We start from the raw sequence: 22548 nt of genomic DNA on the forward strand, positions 1-22548 counted from the left end.
CATTTCCCCCAAGAACATTTAAAGAGGTACTGCACACTAAAACATATTTTTTGAGCTGTAAACTAATTGCTTGGTGTAACCAGAGCTCCACCGAAACTCCACCAAAACTGTCTGTTTTGTCTGTCAGCTGAACCTGTCTGCTGATGGAGCAGAGTTGTGGTTGGACAGGTTTAGTAACGGCTCCGGTTACACCACGATTTAACATTATAAAACGAGATTTTACCAGCTGATATCTGCAGGAACAGAGAGCTGGAGAGTTGAAGAACTGCAGGACGAGATGTGAAGAGGATTTCTGTTGTTTTTGTGGCTGCCAGCTCTGAGTGGTTTGTAATATGTCACTGAGCAACTCCTGCCCTCCTGCCTCACACAGCTATGCTCCCCCTCCTCAGCCTCTTGCCTGCTTTTTAGCATTTCTCAAAATTATGCAGTAGGTGGAGTTAGGCTCAGACCTACAGTTACACTTTAATTATTTGGTATCAAACTAAACAAAATATCTGCATTGTGCATGGGAGATTACAGTCATGGGGGTGAACTCTCACTGATGTAATATAGGAAACAATCTCAGTCTCATTTTGCTGACACCAACCCACCAGCGATCATCCTGGAAATCAAAAGTCACATTATTGATGCACCTGATGTAAATCTTAAACTACTCACAATGATCCCGCTCGCATCTGCAGTAGTGGTGCACCAAATCACTCAGTAGGAGTTAGGCTCAAATTAAAGCAAAATAAATGGAAAAGTGAGTGGGAAGAAGGAGCGGCTAATAAACAGTCTCACAGTAAAAATGCTCAATTTAAAAAAGTGGACACTGCTTTTGCAAAGGCAGCAACCACTTTACAAACTAACATTAGGATACAACTGTAAGACACTAAATGGGAAACAGTGTTGTAGGACATGTTCTCTGTAATATTGACTAAAGCTACTAGTGAGGAAGAGAGTTTTTTTTTTAAAGAAGTGTCTGGTCAGAACGTCACCGTTGCTAGGTTGTTGTTGCTAGGTTGTTGTTGCAAGCCTGAGAAGTTGCATTAAAGCTGGGGAGACGGTTAATAAAGTTCAAGAAAAGCTTGTTGTCGACCCTCGTTGTATTCTGTACAGTAATTTAACAGAAGAGGAGTGAACATTAGAGCTACAGAACATCACTCTACCTTAAGTAATACCGCAGGTGTGACACAATATTTTCAGAAAGGCATGATTTTATGCTTTTAATGAGACAACAAATTTCTTTATATTGTTTAAATATTCTGTTTCTATTACATCAGTTGTATATGTTCGTAATTTTACTCAATAACGCGTGTAGAAGCATGTAAATGGCTTAACTTAAATCCTATATACCCCACCCACCCACTCCACCCTTGTATGTTTTCATGACTAAACCAATCACCTTATTTTTTTTCCTACCCGTATTCCGCGAAGACCCGCCCTCCTCTGCCTCTGATTGGCTAGTACTCGTTGCCTCCGTTGGTCAGATTGGTTAGGGTTAGGCATGAGGAGTGCGATTGGCTAGAGTTAGAGGGTCAGAGCCAATCAGGCAGAGAAGGGGCGGGTCTTCTCAGAATGCGGATGGAGGAAAAAAAAAACTCGAATCGAGCGCACCCACCACATGCCTCTCTAACTCCGCCCCTCTGGTTAACTCCCCCAGTGACGACAGCAGAGTCCTCCCAATGCGGGGCCTTTGAGGATGGGTACTGGCTGCGCCGTGGTGAAAAACGTGTATTCGTCCTGTGTGGTGTGTCAGTGACAAACAAACCAACCCAGGAGCGCAGGGAAGGGGAGTGTGCCGGATTCATTAACGCTGCATCCGAAGCGCATCAGTTAAATAGATGGATCCATAAAAGGAAAGTGGCATGCATGAATGTCTTTGTGTGTGTATGAGTGTGTGCAGATATATGGAGGCGGCGGAGGATTTCGAGGAATTAGAAGTACACCGCTGCTGATGGAGCTGCCTGGGCTGTGACTTGTGACTGCCTGCATTGTTTCATATGTTTCCTGGGATGGATTAATTTTCCTCCTCAACCATCAAAGGAATAATAGCTGATAAACTTATCTTTTGGCTCTCTATGATTCTTGAAAGGTAAGTTAAGCAAAAAACCGGGTCAGTGTTAGTGCATTGTTTATTCTTTGTTTTTCCAATCCATTCGTTCCTTTTTGTGAATGTTTGCTAATCTACCGGTGCACACTTTGCTGCACTGGACTGCATTGTTTTATTTTTATTTTTTACACATTTACAAATGCACGTCTGGTGCATTTTCCCAGTGCAGCATGATGTCTTTGTGTGTGGCTACTTGCGAACAAAAACACCTCGAGTATGTGTCTCTTTATGTGAGCAGAGAGATGGACGGGATCGGGAACACCATGCAGAAGAAGGCTGCAGAGCTGGAGCGGCTGGCTGAGGTGCTCGTCACCGGAGAACAGCTGAGGTAGGTCGGTTGGTCTGAGTCCAGATCCCCGGGTGACCCTTCAAGAGTGCTTCAGGTCACACATTGTTTGAAGGAAGTGTCATTTTTTTGTCAGGATCATCCCCAATCTGACAACGAAATTTGCATATATCTAATGAATGATAAACAATAAATCCTTTACTAAAATGTTATCTTAGTGTGGTTACTTTTTATGCTCCTCCTTGTTCTGATTTTGTGGCCCAGATCAGGACATAACAGGACGTGACACATTTAAAAAGTGGGCGTTGCAAACATGCTAGAGTGCAGGTTAATGATCATGCATGTCCTCCCTCACTGGAAACTGGCACAACAGGCAGTTTCAGCCCCACTGCAGCATGCACAGCCAAACAAAGGCGTGCACCCATGCACAACCCTCTCCATGCCAACTGCTGCTCCTCACTGATACAGTATGTTATAGTAAAGCTGCGTTTTAGCCTGATTTGCTTCACCGTTTCAGGACAGAGCACATGAGTGATTTTTTGTTGCTCCGGTAGTACAGTGCCCTTTGAGCTGCACAGAGAATAATGAACCTACTAACCCTAGCAGTATCGTGCCGTGGCCGCTCATCCCATCAGGGAATTGTACCTCTAACCCTGGCAGTGTTGTTGACATGCTGTACCCTTTGACCTATGGTACGTAAAGAAAGGCCCCATAACCCCGATGGCGGTCGCTGCCTCACACTCCCAGCAATGAATAGAGGCTCAGTAGGTAAAACATGGCACCAATGCCTGGAATTTCAGCCCCCCGCTGAACTATGAGGAAAATATGCTACTGAACAGCGTTTTCCAGCTGGCTGTCGTAAGTGGAGCAGAGGTTTTGCTGTTTCTGAAGAAGCACACACTGTATCATCCTCCTGTTCCTAAGAACCATAAAAAGTAACACTAGTCATCACCTCGAGAGATTAATATGTTGTGTCTGCACATACTCTTCTTTTGCTTTAGCACAAGTGTGTGTTTCCCTGTTGGTCATTGTATACTGTGTGTGTGTGGCAGTGTCCCTGGCACAGCTGTATGCTACGGCTGCCAGCTGGCAGTGTTGCTGGTGTCAGTGAACGAAGGGTTGCTTGGGGTGGCCGTCCCAGAGCGCTCTTCCTCTGAGACGCTGCTGTTCTGGGGGAAAGGACTCGAGGTTGTATAGAGTGCAAAATGAACTTTTTTTTGTCCACCGGCCAAATAGCCAGTGAATGTTCATATTTTAGTAGCTGCTCAATAGATAATCATTGTTTTTTTTAGCTAGTGAGTGAAGCAAATCTATCAGCCACTTGCATATCTTGCCAGCATTTGGCTGGTGGCTGGTGCTAATTTTGTGCCCTGAGGTTGTGACGTACAAGGCTGGCTACCTGTCTCTGTCTGTCTTTGCTTTACCCACTTCTCCCAGACGTGGCAGTCAACATGAGAGCTTTTCACAATGTTCAGTATGAAAACACACACGGGACAGTTTAATGATTGATGTTGTCTGTCGGTATGTTACCTTGACCCCCTGCTTTAGCTTTGTCCTTTGGTCTGAATTGATGAGTTGAGACCAAATTATGGCAGGAGATAATTAATGGCAGTATTTATGAATAAATAAAATTAGACCTGATATTAAACACAGCTGCTGAAGAAGTGAACTTACTCCACATTCTTTTGTTTGATCATTTTATCACAAGTCAATCTCATAGAACATGACGTGACACAGTTCCTGGTACTGATAACAGCAACACTGGCTGTTTTTTTTTAAAATATCTTATCAGACATTTGTGTGCCATCATGTCGACTGCTCATATCTTGGAGCAGATCTGTTTCAGGCACAGGGCTGAACAGACAGATGGAAAGAAAGACGGATGTCGTGATGGCACACAGACACATGCAGCTGCTGTAGTAAGTCTTGTGACTAGTTTATAGTTGTGAATAGACAGTTTGTTACATTTGTGCACAAGGAACTTTTCTTCAACACCATGTAGAGTGTGATTGTTTTTAGCCTGGGACTTGGCATCATTGCCGTCATCCTTGGAGACAGAGACTCCTGCCTATTGTTTGCTGATCCACACACTAGTTCCAGAGATGCTTTTACAGAGAGTAACAAACAGTGTGAGCTCACCTAAACTCAACAAGTTTGGCGCCTGAGCCTCCCTAAAAGTAAACCGCAAGGTGGCTGACTTTGCTTCCAGCTGTATTTGAGATGATTTATCGGTAGATTAGACTGTAAAGAGTATCACCCTCCGAAGCAGAATACACAGAAAAGATGATGCTACCCCTGTTTGGAAGTGAAGTCTGTAAGTTGTTTGCTCATCTGGAGTCTTGGCAGAACAGTGTGTGGGTCTCGCTGGGCAGACTTGGGCTCAGGCTGTCATAGCTAATCCGCAGTGATGCTAGCCAGCTGCACACAGACTCAGCATGGAGTGGAACTAGCTAGCTGCAGGAAGCTTGGCTAAGGCTGTAGTGGGCTATTTCACAATGCTCGAGTTCAGCAAGAGGTCAACCTGATGATGTGAAAGCAGCATTTAGACCATCTATAGAAGCATAAACGGTTCATCATGTCATCAATGCAATACAGTGACAGTGTAGATCCCCGTAGATGGTGTTTGAATACTATGAGTTCACCCTGAGTCTAGAGGGCTGAAATATAATAAAAAAAAAAAAGGAAGACATATGAATGTTCAGATTGTTCTTTAGATAAATCACGTTTACTGTTAGATGCTTCGCTGAAACTGTCTGTCAGCTGAACCCGTCAGCTGCAGTGCAGAGCTGCAGAGCTGTGGTCAGACAGGTTCAGTAACAGCTCTGGTTACACTGCGATTTAACATTTTAAAACAAGATTTTACCAGCTGATAACTGCATGAACAGATAGCAAAAGTGAGAGGAGCTGCAGGGTGAAATGTGAAGAGGATTTCTGTTGTTTTTGTGGCTGCCAGCTCTGACTTCTCACTTCATTTAAAAGTCATTGTACTGTTTCTCTTCCTCTCATTATCATTATTATTATTATTATTATTATTATTATTATTGTTATATGTCACTGAGCAACTCCTGTCCTCCTGCCCCCCTCTCAACCCCTTGCCCACTTTTTTAGCATTTTTTAAAAATTATGCAGTGGCGTTAGGGTCAGACGTGCAGTTACACTTTAATTTCTGGATGCATTCTTATTGTAAGTGACATTTGAATGGATAAACCAAAAGTTGAACAAAGTCAACATGAATCATTTAGCTTTTGTCAGTATGTTTTGTAAAAGCAGTTGTTTTCTGGAGCTAAAAAACTAAATTTCCTAGTCGACAATCTGTCACATGATTCTCCTTCATCAAAATAAAGCACTAATGTTAAAGGAGAAGGCTGGCATTATTCTATCATTTGATCGTTGTCAACAAAAGACCAGGAGTTATTGCCTGTGTATACTAGTATAGTTTATTCCTCTGTGCTGTAGAGCTCCATTGTTCTCCAAAAATGATTAAAAACACATCAGTGAGCCACACTGTTGCACTGGGTGACATGTTCCTACATTACAATGAACATGGACACTGTAGTTTATTTTGACTTAATCCTACATACTCTGTCCTACTGATACACTCACTATGGTACCAAATGCATATTAATCTGCAGCTGAAAATAGTCCCAATAAGCACTATTAACCTCTGTTTGAGAAACATTTGCTAATAAAACTATGATGCCCACCTGTTTTAGGATTTTACTTAACCTTTTTTGAAAGTGAAACTTCATATTTGAGACCCGTTTTCTCAGATTTCTGTCTTCTGTAGGAGTGAATGGTCTTGGAGTTGAGAGATACAAAGTAGGAAAGTCAGAAAGTACTGAGAGATGGACATCGTTAGCTTAAGATGTCCATCTCTAGAAAAATAGAATAAACCTGCCTTTTCCTTTAATGCTTTAATAGTTTAGCCTATTTGAAACATAATCTTTCAATATGTCATGTAATGTAGAGTGATGATGGTACTTATATTTTATTTTAATTTCAAACCTTTTTTATTTACTAATTAGAGTCAATTTACTATTATCAAATTTAGTACATAAATATATACTTATATGGATTTTTCAGGTAATATTCTCCTGTTCTCATTTTATTTTCATGTTACACACCTGTCATTACAATCATCCACCTCACATTAAAAAACGTTGATCTAATTTTCAACACTGAATGATTCTCTCTCCTTTGCTACTTGCTGTGCTCCAGGCTGCGGCTCCACGAGGGGAAGGTAATCAAGGACCGGCGGCACCACCTGCGAACTTACCCAAACTGCTTTGTGGCCAAGGAGCTCATTGATTGGCTGATCGAACACAAGGAGGCCTCAGAAAGAGAGACGGCCATCAAGATCATGCAGAAACTTTTAGACCAGAGCATCATTCACCATGGTGAGACTGAGCTGTTTGTGTGTGTGCATATATCAAGTGTGTGGAAATAGTCACATATGTGCTTTAGTTGTGTTTCTTATAACAGCTATAACAGGGTCTCTCCCCCTCTCTTGATCTCTCTTACTTTCTTTCTACCTTGACATTTTCTGGGAACGATCAGTGCCTCTCAGTAGATGACTCTCCATGTCTCCCAGCCAATTTGGCTCCAACGTAGCGTCTCTACCTGCTTTACATTTGACCAGACACTGCTATTTTCTACCATCATAAAACACTAGGTTGGTGGGTTAGTTGGTTGGTTGGTTGTAACCTTAAAAGCTTTTACAGCAGACAGTTGGATAAAATAAAAGTAAATTGATTTAGCTGAAAAGTATATGTTCAATTTCTCGAAGTTACCTAAATAATGAACACAAAAAAAAAAAATCTAACAACAGCATTTCTCATCACATGTACCATGAGGAAAATAGTTTAAATTTAAAGGTCCCTACATGTTGGTCAGAACCAGGCTCTGGTTCTTGACAGGCAGCGAGTAACTAACTCTTCTTCTTTTGTCTCTTCGTCACAGATAATCCATGTTTCTCTCTTACTTGTGTGTAATTCATTATAACAGCTGGGCGATATGGTCAAAATCAAATATCACGATATTTTGGACCAAATACCTTGATATTGATATTGTTACAATATTGTAGGGATGACTTTTGGTGGTTTCACAAAATATTTACACAATGAGATTTTTGATAAATAATCATCACTAATGTGGATGTAATGACTACGTGGATAAAGGCAAATAATAGAACAGCTAGAACAGTCTGGTATGTTCAGAAAATGACATCACTTTACTGTAACACAGCCTTCAAAACCAGGAAAAGACAACACTTATGCCATATCACGATATTATGGTATTCAAAATCGACAATATCTAGTCTCATATCATGAGATCTGCATGTTTGTCTGTTCTTAGTGTGTGACGAGCACCGGGAGTTCAAAGACATGAAGCTGTTTTACCGCTTCCGCAAAGATGATGGCACGTTCCCATTGGATAGCGAAGCCAAGGTCTTCATGAGGGGGCAGAGGATCTATGAGAAGTACGTACGCACACAAATACAACCACCAACATACACGCACAGTTATGTGAGGGAGTCATAGATTCCATTGGCAGGAGTTTCTGTCATATTTTAGCTTTAGTTATGTGATTTAATGATTGCGTTTGTTTTTACAAACAAAATGCATACAACATTAAGATTACCATCAAATATGGAAAATGTTGCGTAATAGCAAAATGTTAATTTTTCATGATGTTGTTTTGTAACATGTCTTTTACAGCTGTATTTCATATTCATGCCCTTCAGTCTCTTGACATTAGTCTTCTTGCGTAGTGACAGTTTTACTGTGCTGACATGTGAAAAGCTTGCAGGATGGAGGCAAATCAAAGGATATTGGAAGCATCTTGACAAGAGATGACTTATAAATGCCACTAATGGGACTGTTTTTGTTTGTCATCAGCTTTGTACCCATGATGCTGTTTTTCCACTAGTGATGAGACTAATTGTTTCTATAGAAACACCAAAGTGTCTCTCTGTGTGTCTCCACTTTCTCTCTTTCTGGTGGTGTGTCAGTGGCATCTCTACACACACTCAAAATCTGTTTTTGTTTTTTTTGTACAAAATACACACAGCTTGACTCCCTTTCCCAATTTCACACATCCTGCCACCTCTTTGTCACATGAACAACACATACACACTGACGCACTCTTATAAACAGAGCCCTATTTTTCATGTCTGTTTTAGACAACACACACACACACACACACACACACACACACACGGAGCAGTTGCATAAGAGGAAGAAATAGTCCAAGGGGAGACATCTGTCGTCTCAGCTCTCAAAGCTGTGTGTTTATGTAATCACCATGGTGCAGACCAGGACGGATACACACACACACACACACACACACACACACACACACACACACGCCCCTCAAGCATGCTTTGGTGGTTGCTTTCTTGCTAACTGGCGTTGCCTCACAATTACACTGATGGTGCAAGTAACAGTCCTACAACATAAAACATAAACATCTCCCAGTCTAAGTGCAGATATCTCTCATCCAGCAAAGATTATTGCTTTTTTTTTTAACAGTACAATAATGTACAATTTTGTACAAAAAAAAATTCAGCAGAGTTGTAACACAACTGAACAGAATGAATGAGATGTTTTTCATTAAAGCTATGAATGAATGAAACTAACATCCCAATTCAAGCTTGGCTTCATTAGATGTCTGCTATGGCACACAGCTCATCAGCAAAATATTATTTTACACCTTAGTGGTTGTACATTCCAACATTAGGAGTTTTATGTACTACATAAAGATTTCGTTGACCTTTTATGACCTGGATGTAAACCTAAAAGCTCTTTTTTTAAATGAACAGGACATTTTCTCTCAGTCTGAGAGATGAACAGGTTGTATAGCTCGCTTGTATTTTTGGTTGTTTTTAAATCCATGTTGTTTGGATGTTTCATTTCTTAACTTTATTCTGATGTAAATTCATTGCTGGTTGACAAAAGTAGATCTAAAAGTTTGAAGCTGAGATATTTTTTGACAGTAAATATCTAAAAAAAGTCTTCTAAATTGTAAATTCACTTGTAAGCCAGCAGCTGGTGAAGCAGGAAAGTGGGACCATGGTTAGACTGGTTTAAAGATTTTTGTTTTGGTACCAGTTGTCTCATGCAGTGACATGTTGTCACTTTTTTGTGCCCTTTGGACGTCAAGATTAGACTGTCCTTCATAGCACTGGAAGTCTGCAGATCTTTATATATGCAAAAACCACACACACACTGTTTACACTACTTGACCATATAATGTATTACATTAAGTCTTTTCAGCCAGTTTCATTTGTTGTTTTTCCTATTGGAAAAATAAACAGCACTCACACATGTATGGCTCAAACATTAATCTCTGACAGTGTCAAGTGTCAAATCAGCATAAACAGAGTCAATAAACAAACCACAGGAAGTCATTTCAGACTGTTGTTTTGTCCGCAGTTGCTAGGCGACAGAGAGGGCAAAGATTTACAAGGTCTTTCAAAGCATTGTTTACCATTTGGACTGTTTACTGTGTGTTTGTGTACTGTACATTGTGTATATAAATGATTTAGTCAAGCTCATATTAGACCCTCAAATGAGAAAAACAGCTGTTTTCATAAATGAATCCAAACACTTTATCTAAGCTTTATTCATTCAGGGATGAATGTCGTCCTCTTCTCTGTCAGCCACTGAGCAGCCCCACTGGGGAAGCTGTGTGTTATGTGCCTTGCTCAAGGACACCTAAGCAGTAATGAGGGAGGCACTGCTCTTTTACCTCTGTGCCAGGATCTAGTCTGTCAGTCTAGGGTTTAAACCACCAACCCTCTGGTCGAATGCCTGCTTCTTTAGCCCCACGTCTGTTGAATTTGACAGTGAATTTAGCAAGAAATTAAACCTTATACCTGTAATTTCAAATATGTATTTTCCAGTTCAATCTCAGTTTACTTAAAGGGGAATTGCACAGATTTTATACATCAAAGTCTGTTTACAGGTCTTGGAATATTACTGCATGTGTGGAAAAAGTTGCATAAAGCCTTGTGTGGCTCCAGAGGGAACTATGTAAAGACTGATAAGTTGCCTCAAGTGACATAAATCGAGGCAACGTCGGTTTGTGTGACGTTGGAAAGAAGTGGGTTTACCAGACCTCCACTCCTCTCTGCTTGAGGCTTGCAGCTCAAGGCTACGTCAGCCGCTACTAGCACAACACACCCGAATCTTCGACTGACCTGTTAGCAGTTAAGTTGCATTATGGGTAATGTAGGCATTAGCACTTGTCATCGTCTATGTGCGTGCATTTCTATTTAAAGCTGGAGTGTGGGGATTTTTTCTCCCCCTTCTGGCAGGGAGCGTAGTCACAAAAACACTGTTGACACTGTCGCTACTGTTGGGGCTGTGAAACGGTGGAATTGTTTGAGCGTCACACGACCCCTGTGAAATGACTCGTTGCATGATCAGAATTTGATCCATTCGGTCCAATAACATTTGGAAAGTCTAGAAGAGCCGCACGATTAAATTATTTTATCCCCCTTCAAGTTAGCATAGAGCTAACCACAAGTTAACTGCACGGCTGGCGGAAATCTGCATTCATGCATTCATCCAGCCAGAGTGAGAATGTCAAACACAACACCAGATTAAAAACTCAGTATACTGTAAGATACAGAGAGATTTATCTGGCGGTGATAGGCTTTATCAGCATTGTTGAACTAGTTTGGCAAGTTCTTGAATGTAACTGACGTTCATTTAAAGGTAAAAGTTCTGCACTGCAGGTTTAATGTTTGTGTATCATGTATTTCTGCATCAGTGTGTCGTAGTGCTTTAGTGTTTGTGTGAGAGAAGAAGAGGCAGACAGATAATGCTTCTTATCGGTTCCAAGGCTCTTTTCAAGGCTAGTTAACACCTCAGTTTAAAACAACAATGACTCTGTTGTTCATACCCCAGACCCTTAATCTGAGCCTCCGTTAGCTTCATGGCACAACAATCCTTAAAGTAAAACTATGTAACTTCTGAAAGGAGATATTCATTCTTTTTACAAATGAAAAGTTGAATTCAGAAGCAATAAAACGCACCATTGCTTACTTGACATAATCTGTCTGTATTACTGCGCGTTTAGACTAAACTGATAATGTTTGGATAATTACTGTACATTAGCTGCTTTCTGTGCCTGAGATTGGATCCTAACGTCTCCACATGACTCACTGATGACTCGAAGAATGTCTTTGGTTATTACAGTAGGAAGGTCAACATACCAGGTAATTAACTAAGGAAGGTTTACCATGAGTCATTTGAACATTTCTTGTTTTATCTAGCATAGGCAAGCCTAAAGTAATGCTACTCTGTATTGAAAGCCCTGATAAGTCGAGTGAGTAATGTTATAATTCATTTGTTGTTCTACAAGGTCACTGTTAGTGCAACGGGGGACTATATTAGCCTCACATTTTATAATGCCCCTGTTAAGTTTCCTTTATATCGCTGATAATAGTGACAGCCTACAGTCTCTGTGTTGTGTTGTGATGATGATGGTGGACTAATGGCTGACAGTTAGTAACATCAGTTGACTCCAACGAAGACACCCAGACAGCTCCGATGTCGATTCAATGATGTCTGTTTATGGCTTACAAGCACTTCGGGATCTGGGGGATACAAGCCAGGTCTCAGTAAAACTATTTAACATAAATAAAATCATAATCAAAGGAGACTTACAATACTAACAAATTATTTCTGTGACAAAGCTTAATAACTGTTAAATAACAAATTACAGGGCCAACAGTCTAACCTTGACCAGGATCAAAAACTCACTATATTACAGATTACACAAACACACTATTGATACAGATGAATCAGTTCACATAGATAATCACTCTGAATGTCAATATAATTATAATTAGTAATTAATTCTCTCTCAGATCAGCTATACATTATTATTTACAGGTTTCCATTTAATAGTCACACATTCACCTGGGGGATACAAGCCCGGTCTGACTTGTTCCCCCGGTGATGGGCTTTATAGCTGCATCGTTACCTTGGATACTATGTAGCCAAGTATTAAATATTAAATATAAGATAACAGCATAAAATAATGAAATTAACACAAATATGTACACCTTACAACTATTAAATAAAGTTAAAATTACTGACAAAATTGTATTCTATATTAAAAGATTTTGCTGTTAGACATAGTGACCATTTAAAGCACAACTAATGTATTTAATGTAACATGCAAGAGGCATATGTTACATTAGCAACCTGTACAAATAAAGTTTCTTGTCATTTACAGTGTGTGTACACTGTGTGTGTGTAGTCATTTAGCTGTGGAGTGGCTGCGACACAAGTGAGAAAATGTGTTTGCATATATAACATTATGAGACATCAGACAAATAAGAGTAACTGGTCTCTATTTTCTTACTTACAGGTTCTAAATGAGGGACAATATTGTTTTTATTACATTTTTACAGCTCAATTGAGCCTTCTCCTCCTCAGACGAAACCCAGGGGCAATGAATAAGCAAGAAAAGATAAACCTTTATCATCATGTAGAGTAGTAGCATCTCCTCAGATCCTTCTCTGTTATTTAGAAAATCTACCACGGTAATAAAAAGTGTCAGTATAAGCCCAAACTGTGTAGAAGTAACACCACGGCTTTGTGCCACAGTAGGAAAGCAAATGCATTTTGAATTGTTGACATTTGAACTCTATAGTTAGAAATCACTTATGTACATTGTTAAATAATTAAAGAGAAACCCCTCCACATCCCTCGATATAAACCTCTGTCAAGTCTGATGTATAGCTCTGATGTTCTTGTAGTCCGTTGTTTAGCGTCATCTTCTTATCACCTTTTAGATCATCAACCATCTTGGATAGTTTAGACTGTGTTTATCTGCTTTGCTACGGTGTCTCGCTTGCTGTATAGTACACCCACATGTCCCTTAAATGACCCTTGAAGTCATATTTTAGGATCTCAAATTTGCTGCATAGCCCAAGACGGTGATCAGCGTCCCACCTGGCAGTGAAAACGCTGGTTATCCTACAGCCATGTCTCAATGGACACTACTCAGGTTGAGTTAGGTACGCTGACTGAACAACTACGCTGAGTGCATATCCAGGTCACAGCAGCTTCCCTTGTCCCACTTAAAGATGTCATGATCTATTTACATACAGTATATACAGTCTAACGTCACATAATACTTGGATGCTATTATTCAAGGCACTGTGCTTTACGTCTGAGTCAATCCCTTTGAGCTAACATTCACATGAGCTGTTGACTTAGCATGTTTAAATGGATTATTGTGTACACAGCCAGGTCTCATGGAACATTACGTCCAGTTCTTTCAACATTTGTATTATGTTGCTCTACTGAAGGTCTTAATGCATCAAAATTTGACATCTGAACCTCATGTGTTCTGTAGTGTGTTGACTTTACATGACTGAAGGACTTGGGCGTGCACCTCAGGCCACTTTATTAAATACATTTAATCTGCGGCTCTATTTTTTACTCAACCCAAGGTTGAATTTGAGGAATACAGCGTCACCCTGAGACCAGGTTTAATGACAGTATAATTCTTCCTTTGACATGTGGGTCTGCAGGCCTCTCCGGATCATCAGTCATAGGTTAATGAACCATATGAGAGGAAGGTACAGGCAGAAAGTACTCTGTTTAAGTACGCTCTCTGCAAAGAGGAGGCTTTTTACATGCTGCACCTGTTTCATTTAGTTTGATTTCATTTATTAGGATACCCATTTAGCTTAATTAAAGTAGAAGCTGTTTTTCCTGGGCTGTGGAGGTTTTGCGTCAAGTGTCCTTTCAATTTAGGTGATGGGGGAGAAAATCTACAGCCTTCGTTGTTTACAAAGTTTATTTGAAGCTAATATGAGGTTTCAGCAGTCTCAATTAGTCAAAACAAGTAGATATCTTTGAGCGTTACAATCTTTTTAGTGCCAAAGTCCCTCTTTTTGTTCCTGTCCCTTCACTGTAGCTCAACATGGAAACCAAGGAAAAAAAGAAGGAATTTTGTACTAAAAAGGCACAACGGTGAAAGATATCCATTTGATTGGACTAACTCAGACAGCTGAAGCTTCATATTAGGTGCAGATAAACCTTTGAATACAGTTTTACACAAAACAAGGATTGTGGATTTTGTCCTGCATCACTTACATTGAAGTGAATTAGGAAGACACCTTTTAATTAGTCAGAATGAACAAGAGGAATTATTACAGCAAGCAAAACTTCTTTCAGTGTCGATTTGGGAACCTGACTGTTGTTTTAAGACAGATATGAAAAATTGAGAACCTATCCTTCAAACCATCATCCATCAACCTTTTTAACTGGAGAGTCATATTTAATCTGTAGACTGACTGACTAATCTGTTGGGTATTTGTTCTTCTATCCTGTCTGAACCAACGTCATTTAGGCTGCTTGGTGATTGTTAAAGGTTTGGTGATTGTCCTAAAACCTGAAGACTAAATCCAGCTGCAGGATGTGTCAGGTGGTGCGAATATTCAGTGTCTTTATCTAATAATAATGGCAAATTTTCCATAATTTCAGTTTATTAAATGTTCTAAGCATTCCCACAAATCTCAGAGCAGAGCCACTATTATGCCCATAAGTGATATCCATGTGTCTGCATTACACTGTGAGCTGTGTAGCGTTGACAGTTTTAGTGAATGATTGATGGCCATTAAACCAGAATGTGGGAATATAGTTTGTGCCAGTGAAACTCAGCCAAACAAAGGAAAGTTAACTGTCTCTCCGTCTCTCTTTGATGGTACAGTTCAGTTACATGTTTTGACATGTACAGTTGTACTACATAAAGCTTCTTCTGCCTTATGAGCACATTTTGTGTTGTTTTAGTGTGACTGTGTGAGTGATGGGTGTGAATGTGTTTTTTAAGAGTGCAGCGCAGGGAAAGAGTCAGCAATTCTGTTCTTTGCATGTGTGTACTCGTCTGTTTGTTTGAGTGTGTGTGTGTGTGTGATCTGGTGCCATCCAGAAGGGATCACACCACCTATTGCATATGATCCTTTGTTATGGACTATTCAGAGGTAAATTAAACAGTAAAACATAAGTTCGTTTGTGATATACTGTATTTTATCGTAACTAAAAACTGTGAGGAATCTTCTCCACTTGTGTAAAAAAAAAAAAAAACACTTTTTCACCCAACTGAGTTGAGTCCACAAAGTCGAACCTCCATTTATTGTCAGTGGAGCAGGTCTAGAAGGTTTTTCTTGCTAATCTGATCTGTAGTGTTGGGCAAACGCTGTTTCTAATCACCAACAAATGTAAAGATGTATGAGGTTCTAGGAATAACGTGAATTTAGTTTTCAGATGCATTCTCAACGCCTCCACTTATGTGGCTAAAGCACTAATACACAGTACAGTATTTATGCATTTTGACTATGCAGATTAAAGAATGGAAAAAATGAGCAGTGCTACTGGTTTGGAAGATTTTCCCTGTCAGAAATTCTCGCTCAAGGAAGTTTACTGTTCATGAAAACCTAATTTTTACTGAACACAGGACAGATCTCTTGGATAATTTAACAGTACTATAGGTGTTATGTCATAGCCATCGGTTATAAATGTTGCAACATCTCTGAGAACTCACTGTTTTCCAGCAGTTACTGTATATAACTGTGTATAACACTACCAACAGGAGCCATCTGTTACTATGGACACATAATCCAGAGCTGCATATTCAATGTTGTAGCATTTTCACATTGCTTTCTTGAACTAAATACTCTAAAGAGGCTAAATTGATCCAAAACCAAATTGATTCAGCTACATTTTTATCATAGTCTCCAAATAGTTCAGTCTCGCCTCACCATTAGACACCCTTTGTTTATAGTGTCTTATAAAGTTGTTAGGTACACTATTTTTTTTTTGACTCCCTAACCAGTCATAATAACTGAGATTTATTCATGTTCTTTTCTCTCCATAGGCTGATGAACATAGAGAGCAACCTATTGCAGACCAGGGAGGAGGAGGGTGGAACGTTTGAGCGGACGTTGGTGGCTTCCGAGTTCATCGATTGGCTGCTGCAGGAGGGCGAGATGGCGACCAGGGAGGAGACGGAGCAGCTGGGACGACGACTTCTTGAACACGGCATCATCCAGCACGGTGAGGAAGGGCGCTGTTTTAAACCTCCCCCACTGAAATGTTTCTTTTATGCGCTAAAAACAGTATCAGCCAACACCTGCAAGTTTCAAGTCAAAATCACGACCAAAACTTTGGTCATTTAATGTTTTCACACAATCTCAAGTATTTCACGATGTTATTTCCTTTTGCTGTGTCTGCTTCAGGCCCTTACATGATCTTGTCAAAGAGCTCTGCCGGTACATCATGGTGACTGATTTTGCTATCTTACCTCTGATGTTGAGTTCTTCCCGCACTCTTTCACGGCTCCTCCTTAACTTGGAGACCTTGCCGTTTATAGCACTGTGTCACATGTTTCTTTGCTTTGCTCTTTTGGGTCTTGCAATCTGATAACTCTTGTAGATTTACAGTATGTTTGCAGCCCTCTCTGAACACTCAAACACACCTTTCTATAAAAATCTTTAAAAAAAAAAACTTCTAGCTGTCACTCAAAACAAAAAAATAGGTTAACATAGTCCCAAATGGCAAACTGGAAACTCTTTAAGTTCGGCACCCACTCTCATCCCCTCCTAAAACTCATCACAGCTCATTTTGGGCTTCTGAACTGTCCCACATTGTATCTCTCGCATCGGTTGAGATTGTATTTCAAGTCTGGATTCTCAGCGTCTCCTACGTCTGACCTGACCTGGCTCGGGGCTACGTTCAAGAGTGAGTAGAGTTACAGAATGTTACTGAGTAATAAACCTGTGGAGAACGTGACCTGAATGTCACAGGCATCAGGAGGTCATCCAGTTCAACTGGCTATAGGGAACCATGCAGGGCTATCGTGTTGTCAGCATGTGTGATACATGCACACTTCATTTATGTGATATGTTCAGCTTCTAGTCTGAGTTCCAGTGTGGGAAAAAGCTTTAGAAAAGCAGTTCGATCAGAGGTTACAAGAAATTTTTGTTTATTAATGACTCATAAACTTTTCATAAAGTGAATTCTGAAAGGTTTCTCAACTTAAAAAATAAATGTATTAGCAAAGCCGTTCAGTTTAAACTAGAAGCTTTTATAAAACTGAGGCAGATATCCTGTTTTTCTTTTTCTGCATTATTACATAAATCTTCCTCTGAGAGGAACTGAAAACTCATTTGTTTGAGAGCAGCATTCTTGCTTCTCCTTTGTGTGCAAAGTGATCAAACATGTCGCTCTCAGGTGTGAATTTGTGTTTGTTAAATCGAACCAATTAAAGGCATAATTAGCACCAGCTGTTTGATTATCACTAAAGTTGTTGATCTCTTCTGGCTGAAGAGGCTTCAAAGGTATTTTAAGAATATTTCTAACTAAAAACAGTGGAAATACCAGTGCAGGGAGTGAAAGCTTTTTCAAGGTCAATGCTTTGAATGATTTGAATACCAGTTAGTTTGTTATGATTTGTGTGTATTCTCCCCTGTACAGTGAGTCCACAGCTGTTCACGTTTGTCATTTGGTTTAACAATGGATCTGGAATCATGAATGAGTTTCTGTTCGGTCACCACATGACATGAAATTTGATTTGAAGCTGATGTCTGTGGTTCACACCCGTGTCTGATTGAATTAGACTGTTTATCGCTGCAGAGAAGTCACATGTCCTCATAGCTGGAGGTTTTGTTTCTTCTTTTCATGAACAAATATTTATATAGTTTTCTCGCTGCACATGATCACACGTGTTCACTCTTAATTCTACCTCATGACACACATGTCACCTCGCTGTATTTTTATAGATGTACAATGGAATTAGGGCTGCAACTTACAATTATTTTCATTATCGATTATTTTTTCGATTAATCGATCGGTAGTTTGGTCTAAAAATACCAGAAAATGGTGAAAAATGTCAATCACTGTTTCACAAAGATTAAGATGCAACCTAAAATTTCTTGGAACCAGAGAATTTCAGCATTTTAAAATAGTTAAAATAGTTTCTGATTAATTTTCTGTTGTCAACTAATCGACTAATTGTTGCAGCTCCAGATTGAATAAATAATGTCAAGTTGAATATATACAATATGAGCTTCAACACAGCTGGTGGTTGATATGTGGAGCTACTGTGAGACTGTATGTAGCCATAAGGAACAACGCAGCATAAAAATACTACTGCCGGACATTATTATTCACAGTATTTTTTTTTTATCTAGAGTGTTTTAAAAAGAGAGGAAATGATTCCCCACATACGACTGAGAATTGGCGAAGAGATGGTTCGTCATGCGATGAAGAGTGAAAGTTATTTCTGCTCTCTCTCTCTCTCCCGTTTTTCCTCTTGCTTCTCTTCTTCTGCCTGATCGCTCCTCCTCACACAGTCGGCCCATCTGCTCGCTCACTTCCTCTCTCCCATCTCTCAAGAGCTGTAATAGAGCTGAGCATCTCCAGGGGCTAGGAATGTGCTGCGCTTTCAGCACACGCACACACACACACTGCAGCACTGTGTGTGTGTGTGTGTGTGTGTGTTGTCACTTCACTCAGTTAATGTAATACAGAGCCTAATCTGCTTCCTGCTGGCCTCACAGAGACTTCATAGTGTCATCCTCTCTGTACATATCGCTGCACCAGCTCCACTATATTGATTTTTTATGTGGACTTTGTATCGTGCATATTGTTACACACCTTTCTGTTATAGTAGGACAGTAATTTAATGAAGATATTAAATGATTCAGTTTATAGATAATGTATTTACAGGCCCTCAGGTCCCATAAAAAAACATTATAAAGAGAGCAGAGCACGAGATAACCAGTTAGCCTGCATTCCTCCTCTCTGCTCTGAGGTCAACCTCACACATTCATACATATAATGTATAGAAGGCAAGTCTGGTTAGATCCACATTGTGTTTGGTCAACAAACTGTTGGACGGTTGTTTTTCCACGCTGTGCATCTGACCTGCAGAGATTAGAGCAGGCAGCTTTAAAACAGACCTAAAAGTTACAGGCAGTGTAAATAAAAACAGAGTTGCAGGTGATGTGCATTAGCAAATTAAGAATAAAAATCACATAAGTGGTAAGAGTTGCTGTATCACTGTGCCAAAGGCGCCGGGCCAACGGCAGGCTGTAATCATGCTGAGTAAGGCTTTATAAATCCTACACTGACATTGTTCCTACCACAAGATCTCCCCGAGTCAGTTTAAACTACACATAATACAAATTATAATATTGTGTTGAAGACAGCTTAGGGGGAATGCGGCCTTACTTATTAAACTTGCATAACCAGACACACAGAGTTGGGTTTAAGTTTCTAAGTAGGTTACTGACTGAAAGAAATGAATAAACAAAGTTATAAATCAACAAGGTAGATAAAAATGGGAATAACAGGCTTTAAACTGCAAGAACCAAAAAAAAAATAGTAGTTAACGGCAACTAAAAAGGGGCGATGGATACAAACAAGCCTATAAAAAGTTGTTTTTAAGAAATAGTTTGAAAGATGCTAACTGTATATCTCATAACACATTTTATCTCCAAGTTTTCCAAAATTCTGTCTTGACTGTCGTTTCATAATTCTGAATACGAGGATATCAGGAAATACTTTTAAATTCTTGAAAAACCGTCACTAAAACACAAGCAGGGCTCAGAGTAGAATGAAACATCATTTCATTTTGACAAGCTTATTAAATTAAATGAAATCAAACTGGCAGCTGTTCAGGTCAGCTGGTTTTATCAGCTGAGTTGAGGTCGATGCTCTTTGAGATCAGGTCATGTTTGTTTGGAACAGGTGATCTCAGCTCGGTGGACAGTTTGTTTAGTGTGTTTCGGGGGTGGCTGAACACAGTTCATTTGGGTGACATCAGTCACTGAGGTTTTTTAGCTGAGCTGGCCTCCAGAAAAATGATTCCACATGTTCATACAGTAGTTGTTAAAATAATTAAATATAGATGTGAGATGCTGACTCACAGCCGGAGTAAAAATGAATTTACAATGACAAAAGATCGGTCTCTTATTCCCCGTTAATGTTTTAATGATGGAAATGAATCCATCTCCTCATACTTCACATCTGTGTGACTCCTGCATATTTTATGCTAAAACAGAGATGTCATAACAAACAGCGGGTGTTCTTTTAGTCGTGAGGGTATTTGGCACTAACGCCAGGATTTTATTCCTTTATTTCTTTAGATCCGACACCAGTGAATATTCATCATGGCACATCGTGAAATATGAAATCCTTTCATGCTTCCTGCATCTCTCTCTCCTTCTTTTAATACAGTTAATTAATTCTCTCCATCTCCTAACTCTCTGTCACCAGTCACCAACAAGCATCACTTTGTGGACGGGCCCCTCCTCTACCAGTTCAGGATGAACTTTAGAAGACGGCGGCGACTGCTCGAGCTCCTTCAGGAGCGCGGCCGCAGCATCCCCGAGAGCCATGACAGCCCCTTCTGTCTCCGCAAACAGAACTCTGACGGAGGCAACACCAGCTTCCTCTCAGGTAGACGACACAAGTGCCTGTCTGCGGAGGGATCATGTCCAGTTTTATACAACATTATGAAATTGCACTGTGTTATACTAAATCATCATAGTTTGGTTTCTGGTCCGGGAGACGCTGAGGCTGATAGGGTAGAAAACTTTGTGTGTGTTTTAAATGTTCATGTACTCTATGAACTTGTGAGTGAAACTGATTTTTCTTAGTTGTTATTATATAATTACAGTGTTTCCCTTGGTCAATGGATTCTGTCTTCTGGGCAAAACCCACAGTATTTACATATTTACCCCTTTTTGCCTTATCTTCTGTTGACACACATACCCACACACACGTGCACACACAGACGATAACTGATGTCCTTGGTGGTATCTTACATACAAAGATAATTGAGTAAGGCAGTATTTGAGTTGCCAAGCAGAAGAACAGGGCAAAAAGTGCTGAGTTCTGTTCTTTAACTACATCGCCCGATCATTTGACCTAAAAAAAAAAAAAAAAAAAAAAAAAAAAAGAGTCGTAAAGATTTGCAACTCAGATCATACTTGTTGTAGAAATGTCTGTGTTGGGAACTCTGCCACAGTGGATGTTTCCAAGGTTTTTTCTTCCAAGTGTAATAAAATCCACTCACAATGTCCTTAAAGGTATTTGTGAATGGAAAGAACTGCTCTAAAATGCAGAATGCATAATCCAGATCTCCACCACGGGGGAACAGGAAGACCTGGTTTAGAGCTTCATACTGAAGTATTTGAATATACTGCAACTGGAGACATTGATTTTTTTTTTTCTCTCCAAAATTTAAGAACAACTTGTTTAAAGACATTCCTCTGGGAAACATTAGTAGACACATTAGATCACAGCACTTATGATCTGAAAACTATCGGAGCGAGAAAGAGGCACCAGGGGAACATCTTCAATTGAGCTGAAATGGGATGAAAAGTTAAAGGAGCAGCCCTTTCAAAAAAAGTTTATTCTAAGTGACTTGACTACCTGAGACATAAATGTAGACTTTTTTATGAGAATGAGCTCTTATATTGAATATTAGTGGACTAAAAGGCACTATGTAAACACAGCTGAGGTTGCTAAAGTACTTTTTATGCTCATCAGTTCATCAAACTGCACGTAGAAAAGTTAATAAACTGTTGTATTAGTTCTAGTCTTGATTCTTCTTCATTGCTTTGTCCTCTCTGTGTTGTGGTGTTTTCTGCTGTTTGTCTTCTAGTCTAACATCTCTGTTGGTCTCTGTGTTTCTCAGTGAGTCCCACTAAAGAGATAAAGGTGGTGGTTGGAGTTCGTCGGAGCAGCATGAGCAGCAGCTGTGGCAGCAGCGGTTATTACAGCAGCAGTCCTACACTCAGCAGCAGCCCACCGGTCCTCTGCAACCCCAAGTCTGGTCAGAAAACACACACACAGACTTCTATATTCTATTATTATTATATCAAAAGGTTATTTCACCTTTCATGTTTTTTTTTTATTTTAGTCTAGGTGTCACCTTCTATAATAATGATAATAATAATAATAATAGTTTTATTTTAGCTCCTTATTAATTTATGTTGTACAGAGTCTGTGATTGTTAGTGAAGCTCATCTCCACCTTGTCAGTCTGAATGGAAATTAATTCTGATCATAGAAAACTGGATGTTGTATGAAATGTTGCTGGTTGTAGAGCTGCAATGATTAATCGATTGACAGAAA

The 22548-nt window shown here is 39.8% G+C and overlaps 1 protein-coding gene across 1 annotated transcript in view; it reads left to right on the forward strand.

Moving 5' to 3' along the window:
- The first annotated feature begins 1661 nt into the window (after positions 1-1661).
- deptor (DEP domain containing MTOR-interacting protein) overlaps positions 1662-22548 on the forward strand; it is a 34469-nt gene continuing 13582 nt past the window's right edge. Inside the window, exons 1-7 of the mRNA XM_067602024.1 lie at positions 1662-2074; positions 2331-2420; positions 6597-6775; positions 7734-7857; positions 16281-16459; positions 20684-20866; positions 22110-22247. Coding sequence (XP_067458125.1) covers positions 2061-2074; positions 2331-2420; positions 6597-6775; positions 7734-7857; positions 16281-16459; positions 20684-20866; positions 22110-22247 — 907 coding nt within the window. The 5' untranslated portion in view covers positions 1662-2060. The remainder of the gene's footprint in view (positions 2075-2330; positions 2421-6596; positions 6776-7733; positions 7858-16280; positions 16460-20683; positions 20867-22109; positions 22248-22548) is intronic.

This window comes from Thunnus thynnus, chromosome 10, assembly GCF_963924715.1.
Source record: "Thunnus thynnus chromosome 10, fThuThy2.1, whole genome shotgun sequence".
Taxonomy (NCBI): Eukaryota; Metazoa; Chordata; class Actinopteri; order Scombriformes; family Scombridae; genus Thunnus; species Thunnus thynnus.